The 20,298-nt window shown below is 46.4% G+C and overlaps 4 protein-coding genes across 13 annotated transcripts in view; all 4 read left to right on the top strand.

Annotated features, from left to right (window-relative positions):
• The window catches only part of LOC108619346 (uncharacterized), a 30,003-nt gene extending 24,078 nt beyond the window's left edge, over positions 1-5,925 (top strand). For 8 of the 9 annotated variants that reach the window (XM_089475767.1, XM_089475760.1, XM_089475764.1 and 5 more), the window contains 5 exons: positions 3,341-3,429; positions 3,484-4,048; positions 4,111-4,618; positions 4,687-4,866; positions 4,950-5,925. In XM_089475767.1, the coding sequence (XP_089331893.1) occupies positions 3,381-3,429; positions 3,484-4,048; positions 4,111-4,618; positions 4,687-4,866; positions 4,950-5,060 (1,413 nt within the window). In that variant the 5' untranslated portion in view covers positions 3,341-3,380 and the 3' untranslated portion in view covers positions 5,061-5,925. The remainder of the gene's footprint in view (positions 1-3,340; positions 3,430-3,483; positions 4,049-4,110; positions 4,619-4,686; positions 4,867-4,949) is intronic. The other variant, XM_089475768.1, reaches the window with a different exon arrangement.
• Positions 5,926-6,405: 480 nt separating this feature from the next.
• On the top strand, positions 6,406-13,296 carry Ankle2 (ankyrin repeat and LEM domain-containing protein 2). The gene is made up of 9 exons (XM_018015875.2): positions 6,406-6,631; positions 6,800-6,995; positions 9,155-9,334; positions 9,457-10,163; positions 10,223-10,375; positions 10,443-11,987; positions 12,056-12,177; positions 12,241-12,372; positions 12,433-13,296. The coding sequence occupies exons 2-9, from the start codon at positions 6,833-6,835 to the stop codon at positions 12,932-12,934; spliced, it is 3,504 nt and encodes a 1,167-aa protein (XP_017871364.1). The 5' UTR covers positions 6,406-6,631; positions 6,800-6,832; the 3' UTR covers positions 12,935-13,296.
• Positions 13,297-13,665: 369 nt separating this feature from the next.
• Positions 13,666-14,962, top strand: LOC108619350 (malate dehydrogenase, mitochondrial-like). Of its 2 annotated transcripts, none has more exons than XM_018015893.2 (2): positions 13,666-13,906; positions 13,960-14,962. In XM_018015893.2, exons 1-2 carry the CDS (start codon positions 13,820-13,822, stop codon positions 14,911-14,913), a joined length of 1,041 nt encoding a protein of 346 aa, XP_017871382.1. In that variant the 5' UTR covers positions 13,666-13,819; the 3' UTR covers positions 14,914-14,962. The 2 variants fall into 2 exon arrangements, with proteins under 2 accessions (XP_017871382.1, XP_017871383.1); XM_018015894.2 differs by having other exon boundaries at positions 13,667-13,906; positions 13,963-14,962.
• Positions 14,963-17,613: 2,651 nt separating this feature from the next.
• Positions 17,614-20,065, top strand: ppk23 (amiloride-sensitive sodium channel pickpocket 23). The gene is made up of 8 exons (XM_018015880.2): positions 17,614-18,047; positions 18,113-18,412; positions 18,469-18,550; positions 18,603-18,885; positions 18,947-19,085; positions 19,169-19,379; positions 19,439-19,627; positions 19,686-20,065. Exons 1-8 carry the CDS (start codon positions 17,665-17,667, stop codon positions 19,797-19,799), a joined length of 1,701 nt encoding a protein of 566 aa, XP_017871369.1. The 5' UTR covers positions 17,614-17,664; the 3' UTR covers positions 19,800-20,065.
• Positions 20,066-20,298: the final 233 nt, after the last annotated feature.

Here is a 20,298-nt window from a genome sequence, read left to right as displayed (position 1 = left end):
GCTGTTTTGCTTTTGCTTTTGCTTTCTTGCTTTGTCATCCCGCCCCAAGGGCCCAAAGAGCCCTAAATGAGATTTTGCAATGGCTTCCACTGGTCTTAGCCGCTTCAACTGACCTGCCCGCTCGGCCTTGAGTCCATTTGAAGTGCCCGTTGTTTGCAATTAGATGCAATAATTGGCTACCTTTGCTGTGGACCTATTCAAAACCTGATTTCATAGTTATTGCAGAACGAAATGCGCCAAGAGCCATTTACATGTTATGTAACTGCATAATATGTATCAACTGAATCCCTATATTAACTTGAATTTAATCGCTAAGTATAGCGATCTATGCTAGTCTAAAAACTGTCGAGTTCACTCTTTCCCTAAGTATTTTACCTTTGCTGGGGGGATACTCAGAGCGACGTGAAGGACCAGATGAACGAGAGCGGTGCCTGCTGCACTCTGCAGCGTTGGGTATATAGTTATAGCTTGAGCAGATAAGAATCTTTCTATGCATGCAAATGCAATGCACAAGAGATATTCCTCTCGCCTATTTCAACATATTCTAATATCAATTATCCTTTCTATTCAATTTAGCAAACACAATTTATACCAAACTTGTTGACAAGCATGCAAAATATATTATGCATACGTTCAGCTCAGTATATTTTATTCATATTTATCTCACTCTCTCGATAAAAGCTTTCATTAAAGTGCGCTAATAGCATTCTAATAAACGACAGTAATTAAACTTGAAATCTAGTATATCCGATAATTGTGTTGACCTGAAAAAGGTGAGCAAAGGTGCATGAAATTGATTTTATCTTTACACACCAACCACGTTAGCATTGTAAGTATATATGTTTATATATATGTACACACATATATGTATGTATACACATATATTGTGGCGTTACACGGCAATCGGAACAATATTGATACAATAATGCTGATAGGAATATAATTTATTAGACCATAAATATCATATTGAATATGTACATTGAATATGTATGTATGTATGTGCATAAATACTTATTTCTATATTAATGTATAGACCATCGCGAACGCATCGTAACTTACTATTTATCGCGCCTAGCATGACTATTTTTGTGAAGGGCGGATTTTCGGTGTATTTCGCTAAAATCATCAGAAACAGATGAACTCTGACCGAAAGTAACGGGATTTTTTCGTAGTTCTTTTCTTTGCACCCAACTCGGAGCAAAAAGTGGGCATCTTTTCATCTTTCCACCGGGAAAAGTAGAGTCTCGCTTGATTTATGTATGGCGGAGTGCAGCACTGCTGTTTGCATGAGTATAACTGTACATGTGATGTATGATGTACAAATTGTGAATAATCAACTATAAATATAAATTAAAGTATAATTAATTTTTGCACTTCCCGAGAATTTGGCAGACGCATAGAGTCGACACTTGGAGCCACTATTTGTGTACCTATGAAAATCTAATATATGATGATGATGATGATGATGATGATGATCAAAGCTGTAGACAAAAGAAAACAAACGCATTCAATTTACATAAGGCCTTCTTGAAATTGCTGCTCCAGCTGCTGCTTTTTCTAGGGGCGTTGCTCATGCGCGTTCCGCTTTTGCGCTTCTGGTGCGGCATCACCTTAACGCCAGTGGCTCCTCCAACAAGCACGTCTCTTGCCTGCTTGCCTGCTGTTTGCTTGCTTTGCTGTGTCTCTGTTGTCTCTCCGCTCGTTTGGTGTCATTCGTTACGGTGTGCGGTCTTTGTTTTGTTATGGTTTGTTTGTTTATACACATACTTCGCCGTTTGGGCAACAATTGTTATTATGTTTTTATTTGCTTTTTTCATTTTTGTATTTGTTATTATTCTTTACGGCATTGTATTCAATTTGTGAGCTGTAGAATATGATGGCAGCAACAATTTGGCTGGCCGACCTTTAACGCCTCGTGCTATGCATAAACTGTCGCCCATAATTCGGCTTCATGTTTAATGTTCCGCGCTGCGTATGCGTAATATGGCACCTCAGTCGCTCCCACAGTCGCGGCCACACGTCAAGAACGACCCCTGGCTCGTGACCCTGTGACGTCAAAGGCTCTAACTAGCCCAACGAGGTCAATGTGGGTCAAAGTTGACATTGCTGATGGGCTGTCGATACCGGCGCACCCACACACACGCACCTACTATCTTATCAGCGCGCAGTTGGAGCAATTTGCAGCGGGCCTGGTTTGTGTAGACATTAACCCAAAAAGTGAAAACGCGCACACACATACACACAACTGGGAATGCGTACATGGTTTTTGGGGCAAGCACACACTCTATCGAATTGGAGCATCAGAAATGGGTCATCCAGACTGTGGCATACCGCGTACGGCACATCAATGGGTATCACAAATGCTCGAAGGTGATCGAACTCAGCAATTGTTGCGTCTTGGCTAAAACCAAACCATGAAGTGACTGATGTCTGAGCGACAAATTGAAATAGCGAGAATGACAGCATGATTAAAATACCCAACAAATACAGAAATCTTAAGAATTATTCTAAACTAAGATTATGAGAAAAAACATTTTCCTTTCTTTTTCCTTTCTTCTGAATGCCTCAGCAACAAAGTTGCAAGAATTGAATTACAAAGAATTTCCGCAAAATGAATGAAAATATTTAAATGAAATTCCGAAAACGAAATTGATAAAAATGCTGTCCGCGTCAACAAGATTTGGTTACAGGGTATACAAACAAGTAAGCAAAAAGTTGACCGACACTAAAGAGCGTAACGAATTGAATATATAAATACTTATATACATATATATATATATATATGTGTGTGTGCATATGAAAAGATGTTGCTATTGTTGGAGTCTGGCCCCACAAAGATGGCATGCTAATTTTGGAGTACAAGAGGCGGCTATTTATGACCTGACTTTAATTTGCCAGCTTACAGCTCGGAGTGGGCGTCACATAAACACATAAAGAGATGTATTTAGAACGGGATAAGCACATTCGGTTATGTGTCATCTGCCGGGCCGAGAGCGAGTCGTCGACCTTCGCTCACATCCGAGGGGGGAGGACGACACCAAAATTGGCAATGCCTGGTCGGGTCTGATCGGGCCTGGTCATGGGCGCACAGAGAAACTTGTTTTCTTTTTTGTTTTTTTGTTTTTGTTTTTAGCACAATGTAAAGCACTTCCACGACTGTTCAATGACTCGATGACTTCATCGACCCCATCCCTCTCCCTCTCTCTCGCGCTCACCTCTCCGGCTTCTGCTGACTCACAGGGCGGATGAGCAATGATAGTTGTTGGATTTTCTTAAATGCGATCGAGAGCTTGTTAACATTAGAGCTCACGTTGAACTGCCTCCTTTTCTTATCTTGCAGCTCCGCATTGCCGGGCCGAGGCCACAGCACGTGCCGCATCATGACTTTCTACTGGTGGTCGCACTGGTTCTGGGTAACCTGCTTGAGTGGTAAGTTCCTCCGATTAGCCCAGTTTATAGTGCTGAAACGTTTCCCTCTTGCAGTGGTCCTGCTGCCCAATGGCATCACACATGTGCACACATATCCCAGTCACGAGATTAGCCTAGAATCAACGACGCAGCAGGAGGAGCGCATGCTGGAGCGGACCGAGGCAGCCAGCCATGATGCTGACAGCCGTCGACAGACAACGAAGCTATACCAGACCACGGCCAGCCAGACCTGGGCCACGGTCACACAGCGCAATATCATGGACTTGACCATCAAGACGACAGCGGCGCCCAAGGCGACGCCCGCCGTCGCCATAGTCGAGAGCCAGCCGGAGGGAGTAGACGATGTTGAAGCGCCCTTCTCGGACTCCATCGATGATGATGACGATGTTGGGGGCGATGTTGATGTGGATGTTGACGTGGATGTGGAGGACGATGACAACACCGAGGCAGGCATGGACGATGTGGACAAGGAGGTCGAGGAGGCAACGGTTAAGCTGACGCTCTCCCACAATCAGTTCGAGTTCAAGCGCTCGGCAGACTTTGCGTCGGTGCCGAAAGGCGCTGCCGCTGTGCCCGTCGAGCCACTGAGCAACTATACGAATTTCAGCCGTAGCACAAGGTAAGTGCCCCACGCACCACTCACGCTCCAATTCGCCTTGTCTAACCGTTCGTCTCGTGCAGTACAAATAGCAGCTCCGCTTGCAACGCCACGTGCATGGCAGCTGCCTCTAGTGCCAGTGGTGCCGCCGCTGTGAGCACCACAGTTGCAGCAACATCCACATTAGCAGCAGCAGCAGCAGCAACAACAACTAAATCAACAGCTGCAGCAACAACAACAGCAACAACGACGTCAACAATCAGCCCGCCAACGAACAGCACCGGCCAAGCCGTGCCGGCCACGCCCTCGACGCCAAAAATCAACACCGAGTGGCTGTCCGATGAGCTGCAGCGAGTGTCGTTCACGCTGGAGAACGCTAACAAGGAGGACGAGCTGCGCCGGGCCGAGAGTGAGCATCGTTCGCGCAAATCCAAGGTCCTCTCCGCCGAGTATAAGCACATCAACCGCTACATCAACTACTCCAGCGACACGAAGAGTCTTCTCGCCCGCTCCGCATCGGCGGCGCCCAGCATTTCGGGCTACGAGGCCGCGGACGAGGGCAACATATCCTCCGAGGCGCTGGCCATACAAGTGAGCATCGCCAGAGCTTCCGCTGTGAGCATTTGTTCAGTCTCCTCTTGCTTTGTTTCTGCTTGCAGCGCACCTATTTCCTGGACGCTGGCGCCATCTCGGCCATTTGCTTCACGGTCTTTGGCATCTGCTGCACGGTGGGCACCATTGGCATTGTGCTATATCGTCGGCGCTACGTCAACAAGCCGCAGGCGCTTAGCGAGCCCGACTCGAGCGTGTACATCGATGATAGCACGATGCGTGTAAGTGTAAGGATTCGTTGGCCAATTGCCTGCGGGCAGCGTGCACTATACGCCCGACTAACTGGGTTTCTCCTTTGCTTTGTGTTTAGGATAACTCGGATGAGATGTACAGCCTGGACAATGACTCGTTCCTCAACTCCCTGGAGGCGATGACAATACAGAACTATTGGACGGACACGGTCAAACATACAAAGCTTTAATTTCGAGTGTCTGCTGTGGAAGCCTCCCCTCATCGCCATCGCCATCGGCATCGTCATCGTCATCGTCATCGTCGCGTCATCATCTGCTCAGTACTCCCATTGTGGCCCAGATACTGACCTATCCTGACCTTCACAAACAGCAAACACACATCATAATCATTAAGTAGGCGCCACGGAGCGCAGTGTAGCATTTAAGCAGCGGCCCTCCCCAGGCGGGGCCAGATGTATGTATTTACTAATTGATAGGCATTCGTGCAGCTCAAAGGGCTTGTAGGCAACCAAGCGAGCGACTAGTTTTAAGCCAACTACCAAAATTATGTTTAGTACGTCTATATAATATATACTTTAAGGGCGCAATGTTATTTGCATAGTTTTAACTGTTGATACTGTCTGTCTGCAAATTGAATATTGAAGGATTCTCTCCAAGTGCACATACATATTTATTAAAATATGTGTGTCGGTATGTATGTACGTATGACAGCATTCCTGGTTTATTTGTACTCTCAATTATTTCAGTTAAGTTCGACCTACTTTCTCTCTCTTTACTTATATACATACGTATGTATATACTCGTTTACTATAGGAACTTAACTTAATATTTATATTTTAATATTTATGCAACTCTAATTTTAATATTGTTGAGTATTTTTCCAATAACTTTATTTCGTTCTTTCGAGTTTCGTGATTAATATGTATGTTTGTAATATTTATACATTTTCGATTTGTGTCTGTCCAACAATTAAACGCAATCATTCCTTCCAGTTTAGCATATAGTGCAACTTTATATGAAATTATTGTATTACAAATAAATTAAACATACCACTAAAAAATTCACACACAATATAAACTGTTTACTGCCACAAGACTTTTTGTCAATTTTGCTTGTCGAAATTGTAAAGACACGATTTTAACTAATATGTCCATTATTCAATTTACGAAATGGTAGTTATATAAACGATCCTTTCTAATTAACTGTTACCAATGGCTTGTTGGTTACTGGGCTACTTTTAACCAAAATATTTTGGTACGCCTACTATTGAATGTTTTCTAAAACGGCTTTGATATAGAAAAAAGTATATCTCTGGTACATAATAAATATAAATATTAAATAAATCGCTTGTGGAACGCGTTAATCGATTGGCATTCTGAATTATTAAAGGCAGAGGCCAAGTTTATTCTGGCTACATATATAGTTTGTGTTATTTAGAAATTTTGTTTTTGCTGACTATATGTATTAATTCAAATGTGCGCCGATAACAAGTGCCGCAGATATCGATAGCTGACGTCGTCCCTCATTTCGATAGTTTCACGATAGCTATCGCAAAACGTACAATATATCGAATAGATGACGAGTCTCAATCGACAATCGTGCTTGCCACCGGAATGATATTCTCATATCGATACATTCTGCCATCCCCACACGACACTGCATTGCATTTCGAACTCAAGCATAAACACATCCATTTGTTGCAATTATATGCGAATTTCGTGTGTATGGTGGATAAAATAATACAATACATTAAAATTAAATGTGAAGTTGTGTCTGAATAATCCTGTAGTGTTTTATAAAGGTAAGACAACGACGCAGAAACTGAAACTCCATTGGCGTTGTGAGTGGTCGCGCGTTCGACGTCATTTTGTTTGCGACTCCCAGAATCTTGCTCTCATCTACAAATATTTGCAATGCTGTGCATTTCATATAAAACTTCTTGTTGTGCTTTCATGTTGGATTCGACTAGCATCCCTGGCACCAGTGGCAAGCATTGGCATCCATGGCTTACTTTGGCGTCTATATACCGCCATCCAAGGCGGGCTTTGAGGGCAATTTAACCCAATGTGCGGGCTCCATAGCCGCGGACAACATCAAGATTTCCCCAGAATGTCCGGCTAGTGGGGCAGAAGAATCGTCAGCATATGAGGATCCTGAATATCCACGTAAGTTCTGTTGCTGCAGCCTAGGCGTGTCGCCATATTTGTGTGAATAAGTGCATGTGTACGTCCATACATCCATACAAATCTAAATATGAGCGTACATACATACAGACAAATCAACATGAATACCTATATACGTATAAGCGACCATGAACACATAAACAAGCACGCACATACGCACATACGCACTTGTTTGTTTGTATTGGAGCTTGTTGTTTCGTGCCGTAACGTAATCAAAGCGCGCGTTTTAAGGAAGCGACGGCGTCATTTGTTGCGCATCGCAGTTAGCATTTTCGATATGCTTGCAGATGGTATTTATAACGTTGTCAAACAAAGTTAAGCGCACTCAGGTGAGAATACTCACGGTATATAGAGCTAACTAACTTCAACATAATGCGCATCAGCTTTGAGTTCCTGTTAAAAATGACTTATTTTTTGTTAATAAACAAACATATTTGCAATATTTATTGCAATTTGAATCTAACAGCTCTATATTTGAGCGCACTTCAGTTTGTTTGGCTTGGCAAGTTGTTCGGGAAATCATCAAATTAATCCGTGTACTTGTTGCATTTCGTGAAGCTACGAAATTCACTTTGTGTTTCTTAAATCCCATACATAACTATTGTTGTTTTTCTTGAATCAGAGCTCTATTTTTATAGCTCCCTGATGGGGAAAAAAGGCAGCACGAATAAATTCTTAAATTCGTTTGGGCCAGATATGCGAATGAAAATATAAAATCAATTGAATTTCGTGTTGGGCTTTGATGTGCTGCTGCCTACCGGCTGCATCATCTCATCAATTACACAGCTCCGCTGGATACACGAAAGTGGGTGTGGGATTAGCAGCGTCATCGATGCACAAGTCGTAAACAAATATGGGCAACGTACGATTATGGCCGTGAATTGAATCGGTTTGCTGCACCTCTGACACAACGTAATCTAATTAAAATGAGCTTTGTTTATTTGCGAGCACGGACAAGCTGCAAGTTTATATCGGAAAGCGTGTGGCTGAGTTCTGTGGAGCTGCAGATATTCCACTTCAGTCAATGTCATCGATTAATTAGTTCAAAATAAGCAAGTATTAGGCAACCTTAGGGAAACTATATTTTATCTGCCAAGAACTGCCATGTGAATAATATTAGAATATTGTCAGGTAGAACCCAATGCTCTATTCAAATCCCACTTCCGTCTCTGCTTCGATTCCCTCTGAGTTAAGACTGTCACTGAAACCAATTGCAAGAGTATTTATTCTGTTATTATTATTCTCCCCAGCAAAAGGGTTTGCTTATTTCGATTTGCCACACATGAAACGCTCTTATTTGATTGTTATTATTATAAACAAATAATTGCTGGATGGCCGGAGTAAATATTTACGAGTCTTTGCTTTGTTAATACAAATATACAAAGTGGGTGAGGAGCAGAGCTCTCCTTTCCATATACCGTTCATATGGACGCCCCTCATCCCAGCGCATCAAATGCAATATATACACCAATCTATGTCTATACATACATATGTATCATAAGTACACTTCTGTATTTATTTAAGTTTCTATTTTAAATAAGTATGAGCTGCTGAGACGGCCAACAGAAAGATTGCACGACGATGTTTCCATATTTAAATCGACCTGGCTCGCCTGGTCGAGGTGGCATGTTCGTCGCTCCTCAATCCAATCGCCAGCCTCGTTCGCCCAGCAGCTCACTGAGTTCAGAGAGTCTTTCCCAAACATAAACAAGAGCAATAATAGAGAAAAATTGCGTGCCAATAACTGCGTCATACGCACATTCTCGCGACGTCTTCGTCGCCCACGGATTGTTTTCTGTTATTTCCCTTTGTGGTCGGTCGGTCGGTCGAACGGTTTTGTTCCGCGTCAAAAGCGTCCGTTGCCCGCTTTCCGCTGTCCGCTGTTCGCTTGCTGTTTCCCGGTGTCCCCACGCGACCTCGGCGACTCTCGCCGTTTAGCATGGTGTTTGTTTTGCTCAGCGCATTTCTTGCTCTGTCTGGCATCGCCCTATCCGCACAGATGGCGTGACCAGACAGCCAGCGAGTGACAACCGCTGACAGATTTGTTTTTGTTTCATTCGCTCGATCAGTCGCTCACTCGTTTGGCTGCCAAACTGTTGAACTGTTGAAATAACTTGCTGAATACCCTGAATCCTTTCCAGCCGACTCGCCGCTTTGGCTGATATTCAAGGAGAAGTCCAAGGCGCTGGACGTCTTGCGCCACTACAAGGAGGCGCGTCTGCGCGAATTTCCCAACCGTGAACAGGCAGAGAGCTACGTACAATTCGGCTTCGAGAGCATCCAGTCGCTGAAGCGCTACGGCAAGGCGAAACCTGCCAGCAGTAAGTATATGTCGGAGCAGAATCTATTTACTCATACGTAGAATAACAACAAACAGAAATAACAAATAAATATACATATATATATATATATATAAATATTTTTTCTCAAATTGCTTTTGCAGAGCCGGTGCAATTGCCTACAACGTTGAGCTACAAATCGAATTCTGGCAGCGCAGAGAGTCCGTTTTCTTCGTCACCCACCAACAGCACGAGTGCGTCCCCCTGCTCCGGACTCCCGTTGGGCATGTCGAACATGCTATTATCCTTGCCGAACAGCAGCAACAGCAACAACAACAGCAGCAGCAGCAGCAGCAGCAGCAACAACGCCAATTGCATTGGCAGCAACAGCAGCACTCCGCTAAATGGCGAGCGTCCGCCGTTCCGGGCGCCCACCAAGCAAGAGCTAGTTGAGTTCCGCAAGCAAATCGAGGCTGGCAATTATGAGCGGGTCAAGCGTACAGTTTGGGACAACCCCCGCTATTTGATCAGCAGCGGGGACACGCCGACTAGCTTGAAGGAGGGCTATCGCTACAACGCCATGCACATCTGTGCCCAAGTCAATCAGGCACGCGTCGCTGAGCTCATTCTGAAGATAGTCTCGGATCGCGAGTTTACACAGTTGTATGCGGGCAAGAAGAGCAGCAGCGAAATGTGCGCCGCTCTAAATGTGAATCTGCTCGATTACTATCTCAACATGCCCGACAAGGGGCGTGGCGAGACGCCGCTGCACTTCGCCGCCAAGAACGGGCACATTGCCGTTGTTGAAGTGCTCACCTCGTATCCGCAGTGCAAGTCGCTGAAGAACACGGAAGGTATGCACCCCAAGGACGTAAGTAACCCATTGGAGTATGCTCTTGTATACTTGCTTAACGGCTTTCCTCCAATCAGATTATCTGCCAACGGGCACCCAACGCCAGCTTAGTGGTGATCAAGAAGCTGGAGCTCCTCCTGTCGGAGCCACACTATGTGCCCGTTCTACGCGCTGTAGGCAACCAACTGCCACCGCAAGTTGGACATCCCTTTACGCCCAATGATCCGCCGGTTAGTGTTGTTGTTGTTGCCGAGTCACTTGCAACTCTAATCAAATATAAATTCTCCAAATTCATAGATTTTGCAGCACAAGACCGACGAGTCGGACCGCCTGAATGTGGACCTTAAAATTAGCGCCTTGGCTGGGCCTATGCCGCGTGAGCAGGCCATGAACTTCTTTCGCCGCTGGAAGACGCCGCCGCGTGTTGGCAGCAATGTGGCCTCGCCGTTGGCCAACTCAAGCTACATCTCGCCCATGAAGTCGCCGACCAAGGCATTTCTCAACGAAAGCTCTGGCATTGTGTCGAGGCGGCGCGCGTTGTTCAGCCCACGAGCCGCGGCGTTAAATGCATCGCTCAACGAAGCCAACGGAAATCACAAGGCCCAACAAGAGGAGGGCCAACTGCCCAACACCGATGTGGACCCCATTGAGCACAACAATAATTGCACGTATAACAGATGCGGCATGCCCTCAACGCCCATACGTCAAATGAAACCGGACTTGTTTTTAAAGTATCGCGACAACTCCGCGTCTCCGATTATTATGGATTCATCACTGGACGTAGCCGAGCTGAGTCTGAACATGTCCGTGTCCACATTGAACGACAGTTTCCGCGAGCGTCACATCAAGAACTCGGACATTGAGAAAGGCCTTGAGGTGGTCGGTCGACAGCTGGCGCGCCAAGAGCAGCTGGAGTGGCGCGAGTATTGGGACTTTCTCGATGCGTTTGTCGACATGGCCTCCGCGGATGGTCTTCGCCGTCTAGAGAGCTATCTGTCTGCCAAGCACGAGCTGGCGCAAGCCTCCATGCTGGCGGAGAAATCACACCAGGCGTGGAACTTTTCTGAAATTCGTCAGTATTTAGGCTTAGTGGCTGACCGACCGAAATCCAACAATTCTGAATCCCCTTGTGTCTCCATTACGCAAGTAATGACGCCGTACACCTGTGTGGAGAAGTCGCTGCAGGTGTTCGCGAAACGAATCACCAAGACGCTCATCAATAACATTGGAAACATGGTGTCCATCAATGACACACTGCTCTCCGAGCTCAAAAGACTGAAATCCCTCATCGTGAGCTTCAAGGACGACGCACGCTTCATAAGCGTTGACTTTGGCAAGGTGCACTCGCGCATCGCTCACCTCGTAGCCAGCTACATAGCCAACTCACAGGAAGTCAGCCCCCAGCTGCGCAACCAGTTGACGCAGATGCTGCGCAAGATGCTGCAGCTGAATGGCGAGCGACGCGAGCACTTACACTGCGTCTGCGACAGCATGCTGCTTGTGCTGGAGCAGGCCCCGACTGTCAAGCTGCCGGACGCACTGAAGACCGAGGAGCTGTGCTCTGCCGCCTGGGAGCTGGAGCAGTGCTGCAACTGTCTGTGGGATGCGAATCTCAGCCGGAAGACGAGCAGGCGAAAGCGTACCGAATCGTTGCGGGCCCAAGCGCAGGACTTTGCCAATGCCACCACAATGCTGGCCTCGGCCGCAGTCGCTCTTCAGAGCGCTGCCGCGCCCAATGCGGATGCCGTTGTGGCCACTCCCGATGTGAACTCCTGGCGCAGCAACGATAATGATGATGATAATGATGATGACGACGACGATGCCAACGATGATTCCTTCTTTGTAAGTGCTTGATACATCTGAATATATCTGAACAGGTGTTTATTCTAACGGCCTTCACTAATCCTCAGTTCGAATGTGGTGGTGGTGAGGACAGCAGCGATGATGAGGAGGTATTTCTGACGCCACCCGAAAGCCGATCGCCCATATTGTCGTCTGATGTGGATCCTCCCTACGAGCTTTTCATCTTTGGGTAAATTTTAAACCTGACATTTGAAATATTGAGATGCTAAATGAGCTGTTCAATCCATTGCAGCAAGGAGCCAACCAAGCGAGATTTAGATGTGCTCAACGCTATTTTCCACGTGGACATCGATAAGGAGACGCTGCCATTCGTTCATGCCTGGCAAACAGCCATGGAAAACTTCTCTTCTGCCGAGATGGATCTGTGAGTAGCAACTAGAGTCGACTGAAAGCACAACTAATCCATTGCCCTGTCCGTTTGCAGCTTCCCCTCCCCGAAGAATGTGCAAAAGTTGCATAAGCCATCGCATTTAATCGGCACCCCGCCCAATTCGATGAGCAGCTCAGCCAATTGTAAATCCAGCAGTATTCTGAATGACAGCGATCCGGTGGTTCAGCCGAAACGTCTGTTCGCGTTCGCCACGCCCAAGATAAACGCAGCGGCCTTGCGTCGACAGACTGCCGGAACACCGACGACTCCTCCGAAGTCGGCACGATCGCAGCGAGTGCCAGACAAGTCGTGGCAATTGGCTACCTCATCGCCAAAACAGACCTCATCGCCATTACCGTCGTTTGCCTCCCTTGCTATGGCTACCGTGCATCAGAAACTTACTGTGGCCTCCGTATCACAGTCATTCCAAACGCCTCTAAACAAAATGCGCGGCATTTTCAGCAAGTATCGCGAGGTTAGCCAGGATACCAGTCCGATGCCAGTGTCGCCGGGCTATGTCAACAACCGGTCGCTCTCTTTGGAAGAGAGCGACTGATTATTTGAATATGCGTAAAATACTTAAAACAGGATCCGAGCAGTTGCATGACGAACTGCCGATTATTATTATTTTATTAGTCTTGATTGTTGCCTGCCTTTAGAGATACATTATTTTAAAAAATCAATAAAATGTTAGTGAAACATCAAGTATATTTATTAAGTCTAAGTGCTCTCCTTTATTTCATGTTTTGTTAGTTCGAAATTACACAGTTCCGTAGCTCTTAAGGCAGGCAATACTCAAGTTGCATAATACATTTTTTTTTTTTAATGTAATTTTTTAAACAAAACAAAATGAAGCTAATTACAGTAATGCAGTTTTTTATATTGTGTGTGAATAAAGCGAAATATTTAATTCATAAATGTGAAACTATTTTATTTATAATGGCACGGTACTCAAGATTGTGTTCTGTTTAGAAGTGGGAAAGGTTTCTTTTGAAGGGGGCATCTACATATGTTCCTAAATGTTCTACAGCAACTGCAGCTGCTTATGCTACGCTCCGTAATTTGGGAGTTAGCTAATTTTATTTTTTTTTTTTTTTTAATTTTTGTTGACCACATTTAGCATTACTCTGTGGCTAATCCTCTTGAATGATAAATATTTCTCCTTAGAGTACCATAGGACATCATGTTGTATTTTTTTACTAAAATCAAATTTATTGATGATGACACTTTATGCTTATTCATTGGTATCTGTCAGGAAATGCTTACTGTGTACTACAGAAATCGACAATCAAGTATTTTTGTTTCATACATCAACAGCTCGAGTACATTTTCATAGATCTGTCTAAAATACTTTTCTACTCTCTGAACTTTTATAGTGTAACGTATTTTCCCCAGTACCGGTTTGTTCTTCATAAAATTGCTACTAGTTTAGCTGGTGAATATGTTTGGTGGTAGAACCAAGTGCCTATTCTTGGCAAAAAATTATTTGTGCTCTCACCGCAGCCCGATAAGATGCCATCTCCAATTGGTAAGATCAGCTGCAGTACCCGATATGAATTCAATATAGGCTGACTCTTACAGCAGCGCAACTTTAGGGTGGCCGTTATTGGTGCCTCCGGCGGCATTGGCCAGCCGCTGTCGCTGCTAATGATGAAAGACCACCGGATCAAGGACCTCAGGCTGCACGACGTCCAGGGCGTGAAAGGTGTGGCCGCCGACCTGTCACACGTGTCCGCGCCGGCCTCTGTGCGGGGCATGCAGGGACCCGAGGAGATCGAGAAGGCTGTGGAGTGCTGCGACGTGGTAGTGATTACGGCCGGCCTGGCCCGCAAGCCAGGCATGACCCGCGAACAGCTATTCGAGGTGAATGGAAACATTGTCATGGCTACGGTGACTGCGATTGCCAAAAAGTCACCCGGAGCCATGGTCGTGATCGTCACGAACCCCGTCAATGCAATAGTCCCGATGGCCGCCGAAGTTCTCAGACAGCATAAGGTCTACGATCCGAAGCGATTGTTCGGTGTCACCACACTGGATTGCGTGCGCGCCGAGAGATTCATCGGCGACTATCTGAAGATCAGCCCCACCAAGGTGAAGATACCAGTCATTGGTGGACATGCCGGTACAACGATTTTACCCATTATGTCGCAGTGCCAGCCTCCTTTGAACGCCAGCCAGGAGTGCATTGAATCGATGATCAAGCGCATCCAGAACGGTGGCGAGGAGATCATCAAGGCCAAGGAAGGCAAAGGATCCGCCACCCTGTCCATGGCCTTCGCCGCGCATCGCTTCGTCGACGTTTTGCTCAAGGGCCTCAAGGGTGAGAAAACGCCCTTGGAGTGCGCCTACGTTGAGTCGAACGTGACCGACGCCTGCTTCTTCGCAACGCCTCTCAGCTTCAACAAGAACGGCATCGCCAAGAACCACGGACTGCCCTGCCTCGACAAGTCCGAAAAGGAGGCCCTCAAATCGGCTGTGAAGCAGCTCCAGCAGTCGATAGAGCTGGGCATTAATCACGTGAAGTGTAAAAAGTAAAATCAATTTTAAATAGATTAGCATTATAACTTTGCTCATTTCAAACTGATTTTCCATGTTATACGTGGCAATTCGTGTTAGTATGTGTGTATGTGTGTGCTTGGCGCATATCTATGTATGTGGAGTGGTTGGGTGGCTCTGACCAAGGCTCTGGCTTGGCGGCAGCTGTTGCGACTAAAAGCGAAATTACAACAACAAATTGCTGGCAGAAAGCGTGGCAAGCACAGCACACACACAAGCACACACACACAGAAGACCATAAAAGCAATTACCATTAATCACACGCATACACACAGCATAGAAACGCACTCACGCACACACTCACTCATACACATACTCACAGGGTCTTCTCTGGCAGATCGTCTGGCACATTCACAAAAAAAGAATTGGGCTTGCGAGCTTCGTGTTCTTATTCTTGCTGCTTCGCTTAATACTTACACACACACACACACACATATGTACGCACTGACCGAACCTACAACGAGTTTCAGTTGGCCGGTTTAGCTCTGCGATTGCGAACTGCGAATGAGGAGAACAAAAAAAAAAAAAAACTAAAAGGCTCAGGATTCGGTTTCAGTTCAGCGTGGACTTCTTATTGGATTTCTTATTTATAAGCGTGCAGATGGCGGTGGCGTTGATTTTTGTCAACCGGCGCGGCATTGAAGCCAACAAATTGTTGCAATTGCCCCTACCTGTGCCCCATTTCCCTCCGTCGGCTAACTTTGCGAGGCTTTTGCATTTTTTTTCGCTTTTTACGCTCGATTCTCGTTTTGCGGAACGTTTTGCAGCCAGCTTCTCGCAACGGTTTGACAAATGATCGCTGATAAGAAAAAGTTCGCTCATTGAATAAAAAAAGGACAACATAAATTGCAGGCGAACAAATTTATTAGCGGATGACCGAAGCTTTGATGCACTCGAATTGATTGATTTTATATCATAAATAGAAATATGACCTATTGGCTTCATGGGAACTATTTGAGATGACTAATTCAATACACTGAACGTTGAAGATGGCACATAAATATTTAAGGCATCTATTGCAGGCAGATTGACTAAGAATATTGCGGAATATTGGTGTTGACTAATTCCCGTCCGTCTGCCTGTCTCTCCGTATGAATGTGGTTCCTTTGGAATGCATACTCGTATATAACCTCGTCTAAGAACGTGGCAGGATTTTATTACCTATCGGATTTGACTATATTGCATTTTACATGAATATTTAGGGCTTCTATTTTATTTTATTTTTATTTTAAAATTAAATTATTGATATTCACTATTTATTTGGTCAAGATTGAAGATTTGCTAAATCGGATAAATCTAGATTCTTCAATTTTTGGAGCTGACGGTGTTCAGTACTTTGCAGTCCGTTACGCACATCGCCTACGTTCTTTCATATTAGCGATTGGTAGTCTATAGGAGTGTTTCGTATATCTGTGATGTAGGCTCACAATGCTAGCCAGGGTAACTACTCTATAAAAGCCTATCAGGGAAAGTATATTGGTATTCTTAAAATATCCACATTCTGAAGCAGTTTTAAGAAATGCGTTACAAATTGGTTAATAAAGCGTTCAGGCTCTTCCTCAGAGTACATCGATATGTAAGTCTGAAGGCATTTGCCCTAAGTGGGTCGCGTAATTGCAGGCGGTTAGCTGTAGTTGGGGCCACTCCACAGCGCTAATCCTTGCGAGTGTCCTAGTGCAGCAGCAGCTGTAATAGAGATCGGGAAATTGCAAATTGCAAATTAGTGATTAATTGGATGGGGCTGCAGTGCTGGGAGCCGATTGTGCGAACGAGTGCCGAACGAGAGCTGAGCGAGAGACGAGGAGAGCTGGTCGCTGGCGCCAAATTGAAACTCTAGATGACAGAGGACTGCAAATGCGGAGGTCCTCTCAGGCTGCAGGCAGCGCTGCACTTATCTGGCGAACGGAATCAGGGTCATCTCGTGATCGCCAGCCCTTTTGTTCGAGGCTCAGTTCTCCTTGCGGCTCTCGTCTGTCTGTGAAGCTGCGCTGAAACTTGAAACCACTTCATTTGTGCTTCGAGCCGGAGCTCTGGCTCTTTAGCTATAGCTGTAGCTGTAGCTGTAGCTGTAGCTGTAGCCACTTGGCCAGACAAACAAAGCGCCGTCCGCTCCATGGCCGTGTCAGGAGTTCACACAAAACTTGTGAACTTCTTGGCTCGGTTTGTGTGTGAGTGGGTTAGTTGGTTCTTTAAATTTGTTGTTGTTTGCTTTTTGGTTTCGGCGCCGCCGGAAATCGCGCAGACTACGGACCAATTAGACCGGCAGCAGCTGCCGGCCGACCCACTCTAATAACAGCCCGAGCACTTGGGACGATCGTGGCTGGCGCCATTTTGAAGGAGCGCGGGCAGAGCAGCAGTTGCGCTCTTCCGCCCTGCCACGCACCCCTATGCTGTGGCTTGATGCGACTAGGTCAGGCCAGGCTAGAATCGACCAGACCACCCCAGAAGGGGCGGCAGTACAACAGGACATTACGGTAAACGTTAATGAGGTATCAAGATAAGCAAATGCTACATACGCTCGCGCTTAATCAATGCTTTTTGGGGTCAATCAAAGTCAGCGCACTAATGCATAAACAATGAAAGGCTTTTAGCGCGACAATAGCTGAAAATGACCACAACAGACGGTCGGCTGTACTCAAAAGCGACTGCGCTGGTGCCCAGTTGATTAGTTGCAAAGGTAGCGCGGCACGCTGCAGGGTTCGGCTCCCGAGCTATGTTTCTGAAACGAAAATGCCGTATGAGAAAACGGATCACACGGCTGTGATGACAACGCGGCAACGGCTGATTGAGACCTTGGTCATCTTTCGGCGCAGTCTCATTTACCAGACGAAGGAGTTTTTCCAGAACTCCACACTGCACGGCGTGCGCTACATTGCGGAGACGGGCCGGCCCATTGGCGAGAAGTTCATGTGGTTCTGCTTCACCTCGATTGGCGCTGTCACCGCTCTGGTGATTATCATGAGCCTGTGGGAGAAGTTCCAAACGAATCCCACCATCACCGGCCTCGACACGGACTTTCACAATCAGAACGTTGTCTTTCCCACTACGGTGGTGTGTCCGGCGACGGCTTATGATCATGCAAAAGCATATGAAGAGGTCTACAAGTCCCTCGCGTAGGCTCATAAACGTCCTAGCTGCAATCAGACTGCCCTTTAATTCAGCTCCACTCGCTTTTCAGCAACTATGACGCGGAAAAGGCTCAGCAGATTACCCCCTTTTTGGATCAGCTTACCTCGCTCAACTTTGACAACATCCGAGAGGCGGAGAAGCTAGCAGAGGGCATACCCGCGGAGCTGCTGGCGGAGCACACCTTGCGCGAATGGGCCTTTCGGGCGCAAATTCCGTGCGAGAGTACGCTGATTTCCTGCAAGTACCGGGATGAGGATATCGTCTGCTGCGATCACTTTCACCCCATTTACACGGAGCACGGCTTTTGCTATGCCTTCAACAGTCGCTTCATGTCAACGGCAACAGAGGAGTAAGTCCCTCACACCAGTTATGCCCTAGTCAGTAGACATTCAATCGGTATTTCAGCTCTAAGACTGGCCCACCGCACGACCTCTATGAAACGGACAAGAAGTGGGCCCTCTTCTTCCTGCCCAACAGCACCTCTCGGGTGAGTTCGCTTCCCTGTGTGCGGGTTAGTATTGACTGTTGTTGCCACGCAGATATTTATTTTCTCGAACGAGGAGTACTTTGGATCAGACTTCAATGCCCAAATCGACTGGACCGACGATCAGCTGGTGGAAGTGCGCATCTCGAAGAAGAACACCTACACCACAGATGATGCACGCCAGCTGTCGATTGGCCAGCGTAAGTGCATCTTTCGCGACGAGGTGAAGCTGAACTACTTTCCAGATTCCTATACCTTCTCGTCCTGCATGAAGCAGTGCCGCATGACCAAGGCCATAAAGCTGTGCAAATGCAATCCGTCCTTCTACAAGCCCATCAGTAAGTCACACCGTCACTAATGAAGTCAGAATTATCGGACGTGATGTTCTTTTTCCATTAGACAACGTGCCTATGTGTACGGTCAAGGACTTTGCCTGCCTCAATGAATACAAGCTGAACATAACCAACATCAAGGACTGCCTGCAGTGCGAGCTGAGCTGCTCCAAGACGGTTTTCAACATAGACAAGCTCATGAAATTGTAAGGTCTGCCCAAAGGGCCAATGAATCTCCTTCTATTTTATAATGACTTTACATTCACTTCCACTACTCCAACCCCAAAAGCATGGATCGCGCCGAAGCGTCCGGCGTCCTGGTAGAGTTCCTCACCTGGCCCATCATTCGCTACAAGCGTGAGGTGCTCTTCGGCTGGGTGGATCTGCTTGTCTCCTTCGGCGGCATTGCCAGCTTGTTTCTGGGCTTCTCGCTGCTCTCCGGCGTAGAGATCATCTACTACTTTACGCTACGCGCCTGCTGCATGGTCTATAAGAACAGGGTAGGCTACTGTCTGGCTCTGCGTAATATTTATTGACGTTTGCCGTTCCCCCTATGCAGCAAGAGCTGTACGAAATCGAGCAGCGCATCCGGCACGAGCCGCCCCCAGCCATTGATCTAAAGCTGAAGCTGAAGTCTCACTCCAAGCCGGCGAATAGTCCCAACAGCTCAGCCGTGCTGCAGGTGCAGCCGGCGGATGCACAAAGTGCGGATCTGTTCAGCATGTCCCGTCAGCGGAAGAACGAAAAGGTGAGTCTGCCTCATAAATCCTCTCCATTAGCTATAGCTATTGGTGATTGTCTTCTAGGACTACCTGAACTACTCGAAGAGCTTGTATCGCACGCCCAAAGTGCTGCCTGACCACGGATACGCCAGCAATAAGGACAAGTGGCAGTTCGACCATGGACAATATCTACCCTGAGACCCCAACCAACTCTCCCAAGACGACTCCACGACAGCATGTACCCCACACAATTGATTAGGACAATGTGAACTTTGAGCAACCGATATTACGATATCCAAAAATCCATACAAAAATACAATATATATTATACTTTTTTTTTGACAAACTATTATGTCAGACTAGCGTATTATGCACTGCTTTGATAAAATCCAAAAATACCAATTTACAAGCCGCTACATATATCTTATTGGATTCTATATATTTATGTGCACCACCAAGGAATAAATAATAAACCATTTTTTTCCAAAGAAATACTTACGGCCGTATATGCTTTCCCAATTAAAGGAGTTTCGCAGAGCATGTTTAGTTGGCGGCAAGTTCAGTGCACTATGCCCCCACGGCATGAGAGGGAGAGAGGGGGTCAGCATGAACAGTTACTAACCACCACCAGCAGCGCCGGCTGCCCCTCCGAAAGGCAACCCCAAAAGCCAAACACAAATGCTAACCCAACTTCCCG

The sequence above is a fragment of the Drosophila arizonae genome, chromosome X, assembly GCF_054131065.1.
Source record: "Drosophila arizonae isolate 15081-1271.41 chromosome X, UAZ_ARI_1.0, whole genome shotgun sequence".
Classification (NCBI taxonomy): Eukaryota; Metazoa; Arthropoda; class Insecta; order Diptera; family Drosophilidae; genus Drosophila; species Drosophila arizonae.
This window is presented reverse-complemented; position numbering and strand designations above follow the sequence as displayed.

What these genes read in the sequence shown, in the direction of transcription:
- Ankle2 (XM_018015875.2), top strand. Translation starts at nt 6,833, where the DNA reads ATGGCTTACTTTGGCGTCTATATACCGCCATCCAAGGCGGGCTTTGAG. An exon ending in AAGGTATGCACCCCAAGGAC is followed by an intron (nt 10,164 to 10,222) that starts GTAAGTAACCCA and finishes TCCTCCAATCAG; the next exon opens with ATTATCTGCCAACGGGCACC. An exon ending in TACGAGCTTTTCATCTTTGG is followed by an intron (nt 12,178 to 12,240) that starts GTAAATTTTAAA and finishes AATCCATTGCAG; the next exon opens with CAAGGAGCCAACCAAGCGAG.
- LOC108619350 (XM_018015893.2), top strand. Translation starts at nt 13,820, where the DNA reads ATGTTTGGTGGTAGAACCAAGTGCCTATTCTTGGCAAAAAATTATTTG. An exon ending in TAAGATGCCATCTCCAATTG is followed by an intron (nt 13,907 to 13,959) that starts GTAAGATCAGCT and finishes TGACTCTTACAG; the next exon opens with CAGCGCAACTTTAGGGTGGC.
- ppk23 (XM_018015880.2), top strand. Translation starts at nt 17,665, where the DNA reads ATGCCGTATGAGAAAACGGATCACACGGCTGTGATGACAACGCGGCAA. An exon ending in GCATGGTCTATAAGAACAGG is followed by an intron (nt 19,380 to 19,438) that starts GTAGGCTACTGT and finishes CCCCCTATGCAG; the next exon opens with CAAGAGCTGTACGAAATCGA. An exon ending in GTCAGCGGAAGAACGAAAAG is followed by an intron (nt 19,628 to 19,685) that starts GTGAGTCTGCCT and finishes ATTGTCTTCTAG; the next exon opens with GACTACCTGAACTACTCGAA.